A 13,527-nucleotide genomic window follows, 5' to 3' on the forward strand; every position below is an offset into this window, starting at 1 on the left:
GAGACTGAGTACAGAATGGAAAAAGGTGAGAACAAAGGAGGTAAGGGGAGTGGGGAGGAATGGGATGTATTTAGGGAAGCAGTGATGGCTTGCGCAAAAGATGCTTGTGGCATGAGAAGCGTGGGAGGTGGGCAGATTAGAAAGGGTAGTGAGTGGTGGGAGGAAGAAGTAAGAGTATTAGTGAAAGAGAAGAGAGAGGCATTTGGACGATTTTTGCAGGGAAAAAATGCAAATGAGTGGGAGATGTATAAAAGAAAGAGGCAGGAGGTCAAGAGAAAGGTGCAAGAGGTGAAAAAGAGGGTAAATGAGAGTTGGGGTGAGAGAGTATCATTAAATTTTAGGGAGAATAAAAAGATGTTTTGGAAGGAGGTAAATACAGTGCGTAAGACAAGGGAACAAATGGAAACTTCAGTGAAGGGGGCTAATGGGGAGGTGATAACAAGTAGTGGGGATGTGAGAAGGAGATGGAGTGAATATTTTGAAGGTTTGTTGAATGTGTTTAATGATAGAGTGGCAGATATAGGATGTTTTGGTCGAAGTGGTGTGCAAAGTGAGAGGGTTAGGGAAAATGATTTGGTAAACAGAGAAGAGGTAGCAAAAGCTTTGCGAAAGATGAAAGCCGGCAAGGCAGTGGGTTTGGATGGTATTGCAGTTGAATTTATTAAAAAAGGGGATGACTGTATTGTTGACTGGTTGGTAAGGTTATTTAATGTATGTATGACTCATGGTGAGGTGCCTGAGAATTGGCAGAATGCATGCATAGTGCCATTGTACAAAGGCAAAGGGGCCAAAGGTGAGTGCTCAAATTACAGAGGTATAAGTTTGTTGAGTATTCCTGGGATATTATATGGGAGGGTATTGATTGAGAGGGTGAAAGCATGTACAGAGCATCAGATTGGGGAAGAGCAGTGTGGTTTCAGAAGTGGTAGAGATTGTGTGGATCAGGTGTTTGCTTTGAAGAATATATGTGAGAAATACTTAGAAAAGCAAATGGATTTGTATGTAGCATTTATGGATCTGGAGAAGGCATATGATAGAGTTGATAGAGATGCTCTGTGGAAGATATTAAGAATATATGGTGTGGGAGGCAAGTTGTTAGAAGCAGTGAAAAGTTTTTATTGAGGATGTAAGGCATGTGTACGTGTAGGAAGAGAGGAAAGTGATTGGTTCTCAGTGAATGTAGGTTTGCGGCATGGGTGTGTGATGTCTCAATGGTTGTTTAATTTGTTTATGGATGGGGTTGTTAGGAAGGTGAATGCAAGAGTTTTGGAAAGAGGGGCAAGTATGCAGTCTGTTGTGGATGAGAGAGCTTGGGTAGTGAGTCAGTTGTTGTTCGGTGATGATACAGCGCTGTGGCTGATTCATGTAAGAAACTGCAGAAGCTGGTGACTGAGTTTGGTAAAGTGTGGAAAGAAGAAAGTTAAGAGTTAATGTGAATAAGAGCAAGGTTATTAGGTACAGTAGGGTTGAGGGTCAATTCAATTGGGAGGTAAGTTTGAATGGAGAAAAACTGGAGGAAGTGAAGTGTTTTAGATATCTGGGAGTGGATTTGGCAGCAGATGGAACCATGGAAGCGGAAGTGAATCATAGGGTGGGGGAGGGGGCAAAAGTTCTGGGAGCATTGAAGAATGTGTGGAAGTCAAAAGCATTATCTCAGAAAGCAAAAATGGATATGTTTGAAGGAATAGTGGTTCCAACAATGTTATATGGTTGCGAGGTGTGGGCTATGGATAGAGTTGTGCGGAGGAGGGTGGGTGTGCTGGAAATGAGATGTTTGAGGACAATATGTGGTGTGAGGTGGTTTGATCGAGTAAGTAATAATAGGGTAAGAGAGATGTGTGGTAATAAAAAGAGTGTGGTTGAGAGAGCAGAAGAGGGTGTTTTGAAATGGTTTGGTCACTTGGAGAGAATGAGTGAGGAAAGATTGACAAAGAGGATGTATGTGTCAGAGGTGGAGGGAACAAGGAGAAGTGGGAGACCATATTGAAGGTGGAAAGATGGAGTGAAAAAGATTTTGAGTGATCGGGGCCTGAACATGCAGGAGGGTGAAAGGCATGCAAAGAATAGAGTGAATTGGAACGATGTGGTATACCGGGGTCGACGTGCTGTCAATGGATCGAACCAGGGCATGTGAAGCGTCTGGGGTAAACCATGGAAAGTTCTTTGGGGCCTGGATGTGGAAAGGGAGCTGTGGTTTCGGTGCATTATTACATGACAGCTAGAGACTGAGTGTGAACGAACGTGGCCTTTGTTGTCTTTTCCTAGCGCTACCTCGCACACACAAGGGGGTAGGGGGTTGTTATTTCATGTGTGGCGAGGTGGCGATGGGAATGAATAAAGGCAGACAGTATGAACTATGTACATGTGTATATATGTATATGTCTGTGTGTGTATATATATGTATATGTTGAGATGTATAGGTATGTATATTTGCATGTGTGGACTTGTATGTACATGTGTATGTGGGTGGGTTGGACCATTCTTTCTTCTGTTTCCTTGCACTACCTCACTAACTCGGGAGACAGCGACAAAGCAAAATAAGTAAATAAATAAAAAATAACAAATAGAACTCATATATTTACTTAGCATTTTCCTACCTTTACTTTAAAAAGCATTGCATTGTGTAGCCATGTTAAATATGCAATCAGTCCTTACCATTCACTGATTTTAGCCACAAAATTCAGATGCCATAATGATGCCCTCCATATTTAGATATATCATTTGGATGACATAACTGGGCAAACTTCTAATGACATACCTTGCAAGATTCCAAGATTTTTATTTAAGAAACAATTTTCCATCCTCAGCTTCTAATGTGCGGGATAGAAGAGTACAGCATAGCAGATTTCAAAGCTAACCATGTGGTAAATGGTTCATCAACAGAGTTCCGAAGAGTACTGTATTGGTTCTGGACTGCAGTTTCAAATTTTACTGGTATGTGCCTTATTAGTTAATATATTTGGTATTTTGACTGTTTATAAAGCTTATAACAATTTTGCTAAGGGATTAGTATCTCCCTAAGTATGATTGCTGGAGCAGTGAGTTGAAAAATTAGTTTCCTAGACATGGCCTTTTTTGCCCTGTAATTTTTTACTTTTGAGATGCTTACTACTGGTTTGCTAAAACATAAAACTATACTTGTTAGCAGCAGATTTTTTAATTTCTAAGATACTTTGTTCTATAATTTCTGTATGTTACTTCTCTATATATCCATGCTGTTGCAATGACAACTCAAGTTAGAACAAAATGGGAGAAGATATCTTTCTTAACCAGTAAAATATGGCCATAGTAAACATTCTAAGTAGCTCTTCATATTAAGTTAGAATTTGGGTACTTTTTATCCTTTACATTATGATGAATTGTCTGAAGCATAACTGGGTTGTAATTTACTATCATAGACCAGAATTGCCCAGCATGATCACACAAAGCATATTACATTTTTCTTCATAATACATGTTTGCCGTTTCCCATTTTAGACAGTTAGTGCCAGGAACTACCAAAGAAATGGCTTCATTTTCTCATATCCACTCTTACACTGTCAGGTACAATGCAACAAAAAAATTTATATTTAAATTGGAAAAACTGTGGTTGACATCAAGAACAATAAAGTACATTCATTTAAAGTATTTCACCATATTGATGCAATATATTTAGTGTTATTGCAAGAAAAAAAATTACAAATACCTGCATAGGAGAGAATTATAATTTTTTTATATAATAGTTGTACTTGATCACTGTTTCCTGCATCAGTGAGGTAGCTCCAGGAAACAGACTAAGAAAAACCCATCTACTCATATACACACATACATACATACATACATGCACATACACAGACATATACATAGATACACATGTACATATTCATAATTGCTTGCTTTCATCCATTCCCAGCACCACCCTTCCCCACAGGAAACAGCATCGCCACCCCCTGCATCAGTAGGGTAGTGCCAGAAAAACAGACAAAAAAGGCCACATTCATTTGTACTCAGTCTCTATCTGTCATGTGTAATGCACCAAAACCACAGCACCCTATCCACATCCAGACCCCACAGACCTTTTCTTGGTTTACCCCAGATGTTTCACATGCCCTGGTTCAGTCCGCATCATTCCAGTTCATTCGATGCACACCTCTCATCTTCTTGCATGTTCAGGCCTGATCACTCAAAATCTTTTTCACTCCATTCACTCCATCCTTTCACCTCCAGTTCAGTCCATTTCTCCTTGTTCCCTCCACCTCATACACATGCATCCTCTTTGTCAACTTTTCCTCACTCACTTGTCCCATATGTCCACACCATTTCAACACACCCTCTTCTGCTCTCTTAACCACACTTTTTATTATCACACATCTCTCTTACCGGGAGCGGGGGCTGGAAATCCTCCCCTCTCATCTTTTTTTTTAATTTTCCAAAAGAAGGAACAGAGAAGGGGGCCAGGTGAGGATATTCCCTCAAAGGCCCAGTCCTCTGTTCTTAACACTACCTCGCTAACGCAGGAAATGGCGAATAGTATGAAAAAAAGAAACATTTCTCTTACCCATTCATTACTTACTCGATCAGACCACCTCGCACCACATTTCTGACATATCCACCCTCCTTTGTACTACCCTAACTATAGCCCATGCCTCGCAACCATGTAATATTGTTGGAACTACCATTCCTTCAAACATACCCATTTTTGTTCTCTGAGATAACGCTCCCTTTTTTCACACATTTCTCATCACTCCCAGAATCTTCACCCCCTCCTCCTCCCAATGACTCACTTCTGCGTCCATGGTTCCATTTACTGCCAGGTTCACTCCCAGGTATCTAAAGTACTTCACTTCCTCCAATTTTTCTCCATTCAAACATGCATCCCAAATAACTTGTCCCTCAACCCTACTGAATGTAATAACCTTGCTGTTATTCACATTTCTCTCAACCTTCTCCTTTCACACACTTTTCCAAACTCAGTCACCAACTTCTGCAGTTTCTCACTCGAATCAGTCACCAGTGCTGTATCATCGGCGAACAACAATTGACTCACTTCCCAGGCCCCCCTCATCCCTAACAGATTCACCCATCTCTCCAAATTCTTGAATTTACTTCCCTAACCACCCCATACATAAACAAATTAAACATCCATGGGGAATCACACACCCCTTCTGCAAACCAACCTTCACTGGGAATCAGTCACTCCCCTCTTTTCCTACTCGTACACATGCCTTATACCCTTGATGAAAATTTTTCACTGCTTCTAGCAGCTTACCTCCCACACCATATATTCTTGAGACCTTCCAGAAAATATCTTTACCAACTGTTAGAAGCAGTGAAAAGTTTTTATCGAGGATGTAAGGCATGTACGTGTAGTAAAGCAAATGATTGGTTCTCAGTGAATGTAGGTTGCAGCAGGTGCTTGATGTCTCCATGTATCTTAATTGTTTATGGAATGTTTAGGGAGGTAAATGCAAGAGTCCTGAACTTGGGGCAAATGCATCGGTCTTGAGGATAGAGATTGGAAGGATGTTCGTTGTTCTATATACACCTGTGCTGATCACTGTGAGAAACTGCAGAAGCTGGTGACTGGTTTGTAAAGTTGTGGAAGAAAAGTTAAGAGTAAATTGAATAAGCAGGTTGATTAGTACAGTGGGTTGAGGTACAAGTCATTGAGAGTGAGTTTTTGAATGGAGAAACTGGAGGAATGTGAACGTTTTAGATATCTGGGAGTTGATCTGGCAGCGGAGGAACCATGAAGCGGAAGTGGTCATAGGGTGGGAGGGCGAAAATTTTGGGACCTTGAAAATGTGTGGAGCAACTTATCCGAAAGCAAAAATGGTTGTTTGAAGGAAATTGTTCAACAATTCTTAGGTTGCGAGCGTGGCTATGATTAGAGTTTCTCCCGCATGAGATGGATGTGCTGAAATGAATGTTTAGTACAATTTGTTGTGAGGTGTTTGATCGAGTAAGTAACAGTTAGGGTAAGAGATTGTGACTAATAAAAGCCTGGTTGAGAGAGCAGAAGAGGGTTTTTGAAATGTTTGGCACTTTGAGAGACTGGTAAAAGATTTGCCAAGATATGTGTCAGATGGAGGAACGAAGAAGAGGGACGACCAAATGGCTGGATTGATGGGGTGAAAAAATTTTTGTGATCAGGGCCTAACATGCAGGGGTGAAAGGAGGCAAGGATAGAGTGAATTAGCGATGTCAACAAGGTTTGCGTCTGTCAGTGATGAATCAAGGCTGTTAAGTCTGGGTAAACCAAGGAAAACTTCTGTGTGGAATGAATAATTGCGTGTGTGGACGTGTGTATGTACATGTGTATGGGGGGGGGGGGCATTTCTTTCGTCTGTTTCCTTGCGCTACCTCGCAAACGCGGGAGACAGCGACAAAGTATAAAAAATAAAAAAAAAAATAAAAAAAAAAATCATATACCATCTCAGGATCCTGATCCGCACATCCTCTGCTACTTCTAAAACCACAATGCTCCTCCCCAGTCTGATGCTGTGTACATGCCTTCACCTTCTCGATCTATACCCTCCCATAAAAGTTTCCAGGAATACTCAACAAACTTACTGATGGATAAATGTCAATTCTAGACTTGGGGCACAAATGCATCGGCCTAGAGGAGTTATTATTGGAGGAAATTGTATCTTTTTAATCCCTTCTATCTACAGGGAAACTCAGTCTCCACCTGTGGTTTTGTTTTTTAAACTCTGCAACTCCATAGTGGGACAAATAACCAGTGCCACAGACTTTAGCAGTTTGCTTTACTCCTCTGTGATACCTTAGTTTCTCGTAGACCTCAGTATTTTTGCAATATGCTCACCTTTAGTCCTGAATTTTGAACTTTACATATACAGATTTCCTCAACCACAGTACACGCAGAGGTTTAGAAAACGTGTAAGAGATGACTTTTTAATTAAAATTTGCACTAATGCACAAAGACAATACCAGTTGGTTTGGAAATCCTTTCAGTCCTTCCTTCAGGAGTCTGTCTTGAATGCAAATGAAGCCTTATGTTCAGTGTTCTCTCACCTTTTTCATGAATAGATCTAATAAGGTTAGTAAATCCATTGCCTCATCTTATGTAATGGTGCCTTTTAAGAAGCCCAGTCTTTGGGTAAGGTATTTACTCTAATCTCACAAGCCCTATTAGGGATAAACTTCTCTCATCTTTCTTTTTGAGGAGACTGGTAGCTTTTCCAGCATAGTGCAAATGGAGCTTTTAAAAGTTCTAAACTTTTTACAGTCTTAAACTTTCCTGGTTGTTTGGCTGCTCAAAATCCTTTTGTAAATACTCCTTTCATTATAGCTTTGGGCTATGGGAGGAGAGTTGGTGAGTTACATATTATGTCCCAACACAAAAGTCTTGTCTTTAGTGACTATATCTAATGGGTTAAGACAAAACAAAACCCAATCTTTTCTTCTTTGGAATAAGAATAAAACTGAATTCAGAAACAGCCCTTTTTTCATCCACTCTTGGAAGACTTTATAAAGAGGGTATTTATGTCTTATGCCCATTAAGGCCTTTTGGACTGTACTAGCGATTATCAAGAGTAATGTTTATTTGTGTGCACTGGATCCTTAAAACCCCATTAGGTCAAGACCTTCTCCACGTGGATTAAGAAATTCATTTTATTGACTCAACCTGGGCTGTTCACTAGACAATGTGATGAGGAAAATCAATAAAAGAAGCCTTTGGCACTAGTGCACTACTTCCATCAGCCATTACCTTAGTTTAGATATATGTATCAACAGTGTGTGTCTTTGGGAATTCCTTGCAGTAGATGCAGATTCCAGTCTGCCTCATAATCACCATTAGATGTCTTTATTTTCATTTTTGGGTTTAGTTTACTTATCTAAAAGTTCTTGAAACCTTTCTTCTTTATGTTGTTATGCTTTTATGTGTGCGAGATAGACCACAAAGGAGAGAAATGCAGTTTTGGAAAGTTGAAAAAAAAATTCTCGTGTTGTGGTCAGTAAGCATCTCTCTCTCTCTCTCTCGTGTGACCACTTTTCAGTTGATGCCCACGATCTGCTAATCCTGAATTGTTTGCATCTGGGACCAAGTGAGTGAATAAAGTCATGTCTGTGGTAGTCTCCGATTGGCTGAGGGTGGGCCAAGAAATGAGTGAATGGCCATAGCCATGACTTAGTGATTAGTGAAAGGTGAGGAAGACCAACACCTCCACACCAGAAATGCTGAGAGTTAGAAGGTTCTAAACCTGGTTTTCCTCAAGATATCCAGTAAAATATTTTTCATGGTTATGGAACATCAAGAGAGAAAGGTTTTCCTATCTTCTTCAGAATCAACATTTTAGGGCTGCCACTAAGTACAGTCTTATTAGATTTCACATTAAAGTTTATATATCAAGTATCAGCTCTAAAGTCCATAGTGTCAAATTTTTTAAAATAAGTTAAGAACCTATGTTCACTCCCAGCATTCTCAAAATTATTATGATTCCATGTCAGTATCATTTCTCAGTCTTAGGGGCCACAATTTATCAGCTCAAAGGATTTTCTGTCCATGGTTAATTTATTAGGAGCTGGTCAAGGTTCTTGTCTTTCCACTTGAGATGGGATCCCAGTTAGTTTCACATGTTTCTCGCAACTTTCTTTGGATATGAAAGTAAAGAAAGACCTACTGTTATCAAACAAACATTAGAATCTTCATTTATCCAATTTATATGACAATTCCTGAATAAAAGAGGTACTCTCTTGTAGCGTCTGGACTTTATCTTTAAACTTTTGAGATCTCTGAAAGGAGAGAGGCCCACCTTTTGTCCTTTGGTTGGCTTGCTCAGCCCCAAAGCATTAAAGCCCATTTTTTATTCATACATATTCGCTATATCCCACATTAGCTTGTTAGCATCAACAACAGATGGCTGAGCCTGAGAGGAAAAAAATCCTCACTAGCCCCCCTCTCTGTTCCTTCTTTTGAAAAAGTAAAACTGGAGAGGAGGATTTTCAGACCCCTGCTCCAACCCCTTTTAGTTGCCCTGTATGACACACAGGAATACACGGGCAGTATTCTTTCTTCCCCATCCCCAGGCATAATTTATTCTAAATTTTATGTTAATGGTACCCATACAGTATCAGTATGTATGCCGTGGTGTTTATGGGTTTTGAAAACCAGTTTTCATTCACATGTTGATTGTATGTCTCTCAGTTTGAATGTGGATTTATGCCAGAATTCAGTCATTTTAAAGGGATTACAAAATCACTTTCTTACTTGCAGAAGAAGAGATGGCTCGACTTCTTCAGTTTACAACAGGTTGTTCCAGACTGCCCCCAGGTGGTTTCTCACAGCTTTCTCCACATTTCCAAATCTCAGCTGCTCACACCTTTGGTGTCCTGCCAACAGCACATACATGGTAAGACATTGAATTGAAAAGAGAAATCAAGTGGTTTGCTGGAATGAAAAATAAATAAGGAAATAACTTGATAGTAAAATAATATTAATGAGTTTGTCCATGATAAAAGAATTGCTCTAAAGCATGGTGAAAATAATGGTCAATGAAATTTTAGGTAGCCATATATCCCAGCCATTCATGGCTTTATCATGGTAGTTCCGTTGTGGGTCCAGTACATGCCAGGTAAGACTTTTTTTTTATCTGCCCATAGTTTAAAAAGGGTAAAAAAGCAGCTGGATGTTTTCTGGGAGTTTCATTTGTACTTGTGCTGAGAGGTGCAACTGGAGGGATGTCTGATCATTATCTTGTGGAGGTGAAGGAGAAGATTTGTAGAGGTTTTCAGAAAAGAAGAGAGAATGTTAGAGTGAAGAGAGTGGTGAGAGTAAGTGAGCTTGGGAAGGAGACTTGTGTGAGGAAGTACCAGGAGAGACTGAATACAGGATGGAAAAAGGTGATAAAGGACATAAGGGGAGTGGGGGAGGAATGGGATGTATTTAGGGAAGTAGTGATGGCTTGCGCAAAAGATGCTTGTAGCATGAGAAGCGTGGGAGGTGGGCAGATTAGAAAGAGTAGTGAGTGGTGGGATGAAGAAGTAAGATTATTAGTGAAAGAGAAGAGAGGCATTTGGACGATTTTTGCAGGGAAATAATGCAAATGAGTAGGAAATGTATAAAAGAAAGAGGCAGGTCAAGAGAAAGGTGCAAGAGTTGAAAAAGAGGGCAAATGAGAGTTGGGGTGAGAGAGTATCATTAAATTTTAGGGAGAATAAAAAGATGTTTTGGAAGGAGGTAAATAAAGTGCGTAAGACAAGGGAACCAATGGGAACTTCAGTGAAGGGGGCTAATGGGGAGATGATAACAAGTAGTGGTGATGTGAGAAGGAGATGGAGTGAGTATTTTGAAGGTTTGTTGAATATGTTTGATGACAGAGTGGCAGATATAGGGTGTTTTGGTCAAGGTGGTGTGCAAAGTGAGAGGGTTAGGGAAAATGATTTGGTAAACAGAGAAGAGGTAGTAAAAGCTTTGAGGAAGATGAAAGCCGGCAAGGCAGTGGGTTTGGATGGTATTGCAGTGGAATTCATGAAAAAAGGGGATGACTGTATTGTTGACTGGTTGGTAAGGTTATTTAATGTATGTACGTATGACTCATGGTGAGGTGCCTAAGGATTGGAGGAATGCTTGCATAGTGGCATTGTACAAAGGCAATGGGGATAAAAGTGAGTGGTCAAATTACAGAGGTATAAGTTTGTTGAGTATTCCTGGGAAATTATATGGGATGGTATTGATTGAGAGGGTGAAGGCATGTACAGAGCATCAGATTGGGGAAGAGCAGTGTGGTTTCAGAAGTGGTAGAGGATGTGTGGATCAGGTGTTTGCTTTAAAGAATGTATGTGAGAAATACCTAGAAAAGCAAATGGGGGAGGGGGTTGTTATTTCATGTGTAGTGGGGTGGCGATGGGAATGAATAAAGGCAAACAGTATGAATTATGTACATGTGTATATATGTATATATATGTATACTTTGAGATGTATAGGTATGTATATTTGCGTGTGTGGACGTGTATGTATATACATGTGTATGTGGGTGGGTTGGGCCATTCTTTCGTCTGTTTCCTTGCGCTACCTCACTAACTCGGGAGACCTACAAAGTAAAATAAATAATGTAAATAATATATATATATATATATCTTTCTTTTTCTTTCATACTGTTCGCCATTTCCTGCATTTGCGAGGTAGCGTTAAGAACAGAGGACTGGGCCTTTGAGGGAATATCCTCACCTGGCCCCCCTTCTCTGTTCCTTCTTTTGGAAAATTGAAAAAAAAATATATTTATATAGATATATATATATATTTTTTTCTTTCATACTATTCGCCATTTGCCGCTTTAGCAAGGTAGCGTTAAGAACAGAGGACTGGGCCTCTGAGGGAATATCCTCACCTGGCCTCGTTCTCTGTTCCTTCTTTTGAGAAAAAAAAAAAAAACAAGAGGGGAGGATTTCCAGCCCCCCGCTCCCTCCCCTTTTAGTCGCCTTCTACGACACGCAGGGAATACGTGGGAAGTATGCTTTCTCCCCTATCCCCAGGAGATATATATATATATATAATATATATATATATATATATATATATATCTTTTTTTCTTTTTTCAAACTATTCGCCATTTCCCACGTTAGCAAGGTAGCATTAAGAACAGAGGACTGGGCCTCTGAAGGAATATCCTCACCTGGGCCACTTCTCTGTTCCTTCTTTTGGAAAATTAAAAAAAAAAAAAAGATGATATATATAATATATATATATATAAAAAGATAGGTTAATATATATATATATATATATATTATATATATATATATTATATATATATATATATAATATAATTATCATAGATATATAATTATTATCCCTGGGGATAGGGGAGAAAGAATACTTCCCACGTATTCCCTGCGTGTTGTAGAAGGCGACTAAAAGGGAAGGGACCGGGGGGCTGGAAATCCTCCCCTCTCGTTTTTTTTTAATTTTCCAGAAGAAGGAACGGAGAAGGGGGTCAGGTGAGGATATTTCCTCAAAGGCCCAGTCCTCTGTTCTTAACGCTACCTCGCTAACGCGGGAAATGGCGAATAGTATGAAAGAAAAAGAAAGAGATATACATATATATATGGGAGCGGGGGGCTGGAAATCCTCCCCTCTCGTTTTTTAAATTTTCCAAAAGAGGAACAGAGAAGGGGGCCAAGTGAGGATATTTCCTCAAAGGCCCAGTCCTCTGTTCTTAACACTACCTCGCTAAAGCGGGAAATGGTGAACAGTATAATACAATACAATATATATATATATATATATATATATATATATATATATATATATATATATTTTTTTTTTCTTTTAAACTATTCGCCATTTCCCGCATTAGCGAGGTAGCATTAAGAACAGAGGACTGGGCCTTTGACTGGCCCAATTCTCTGTTCCTTCTTTTGGAAAATTAAAAAAAAACGAGAGGGGAGGATTTCCAGCCCCCCGCTCCTCCCTTTTAGTCGCCTTCTACGACACGCAGGGAATACGTGGGAAGTATTCTTAATCCCCTATCCCCAGGGATAATATATATATATATATATATATATATATATATATATATATATATAATATATATATATGGGAGCGGATGGCTGGAAATCCTCCCCTCTCATTTTTTTTAATTGTCCAAAAGAAGGAACAGAGAAAGGGGCCAGGTGAGGATATTCCCTCAAAGGCCCAGTCCTCTGTACTTATCGCTACCTCACTATCGCGGGAAATGGCGAATAGTATGAAAGAAAGAAAGAATACATATACATATATCCATGTATACATACATATACATATAAACATATACATACTGGCTTGCTTGCATCTATTCCTGTCGCTACCCCACCACACAGGAAATAGCATTGTTACCCCTGCTTCAGTGAGGTAGCACCAGGAAAACAGACAAAAAAGGCCACATTTGTTCACACTCAGTCTCTAGCTATCATGTGTAATGCATGAAAACCACAGCTCCATCTCAACATCCAGGCCCCACAGACCTTTCCATGGTTTACCCCAGATGCTTCACGTGACCCACTTCAGTCCATTGACAGCACGTCGACCCTGGTATACCACATCATTCCAATTCACTCTTTTCCTTGCATGCCTCTCACCCTCTTGTAAGTTCAGGCCCTGATCGCTTAAAATCTTTTTCACTCCATCCTTCCACCTCCAATTTGGTCTCCCACTTCACCTCTGACACATTGTTACAGATTCTAGTGAGGTCACCAATTATATGTTTCTTATGTTGCAAATCCTAGCAGGGTTGTCAATTATTTTATTGTTACGCACACTGGATAATGCTATCTTAACGTTATGGGATGAAAGCAAACCCCAGGGTTAAATCTACATATAATACATGAAATAGAGTGCAGGATAACAAAAGCACATTAATCGGGTATAGATATTTGCGTTAACACTTAGCATTCAGCATTCCACATACCAGGTGAGATTTCAAACCAGATCTCTTTCCTTTATGACAGTTTTACTATAGAAACATGGTACAAGATACATTTATTCATTGGGGAATTCTTCTTTCTTTTCTTTCAAACTATTCGCCATTTCCCGCGTTAGCAAGGTAGCGTT

General features: G+C 39.8%; 1 protein-coding gene across 8 annotated transcripts in view; it reads left to right on the top strand.

The window, feature by feature from the left end:
- LOC139763118 (apoptosis-resistant E3 ubiquitin protein ligase 1) overlaps positions 1–13,527 on the top strand; it is a 323,876-nt gene that overhangs the window by 175,565 nt on the left and 134,784 nt on the right. For all 8 annotated transcript variants that reach the window (XM_071688783.1, XM_071688786.1, XM_071688781.1 and 5 more), the window contains 2 exons: positions 2,808–2,934; positions 9,217–9,352. In XM_071688783.1, the coding sequence (XP_071544884.1) occupies positions 2,808–2,934; positions 9,217–9,352 (263 nt within the window). The remainder of the gene's footprint in view (positions 1–2,807; positions 2,935–9,216; positions 9,353–13,527) is intronic.

The sequence above is a fragment of the Panulirus ornatus genome, chromosome 46, assembly GCF_036320965.1.
Source record: "Panulirus ornatus isolate Po-2019 chromosome 46, ASM3632096v1, whole genome shotgun sequence".
NCBI lineage: Eukaryota > Metazoa > Arthropoda > Malacostraca > Decapoda > Palinuridae > Panulirus > Panulirus ornatus.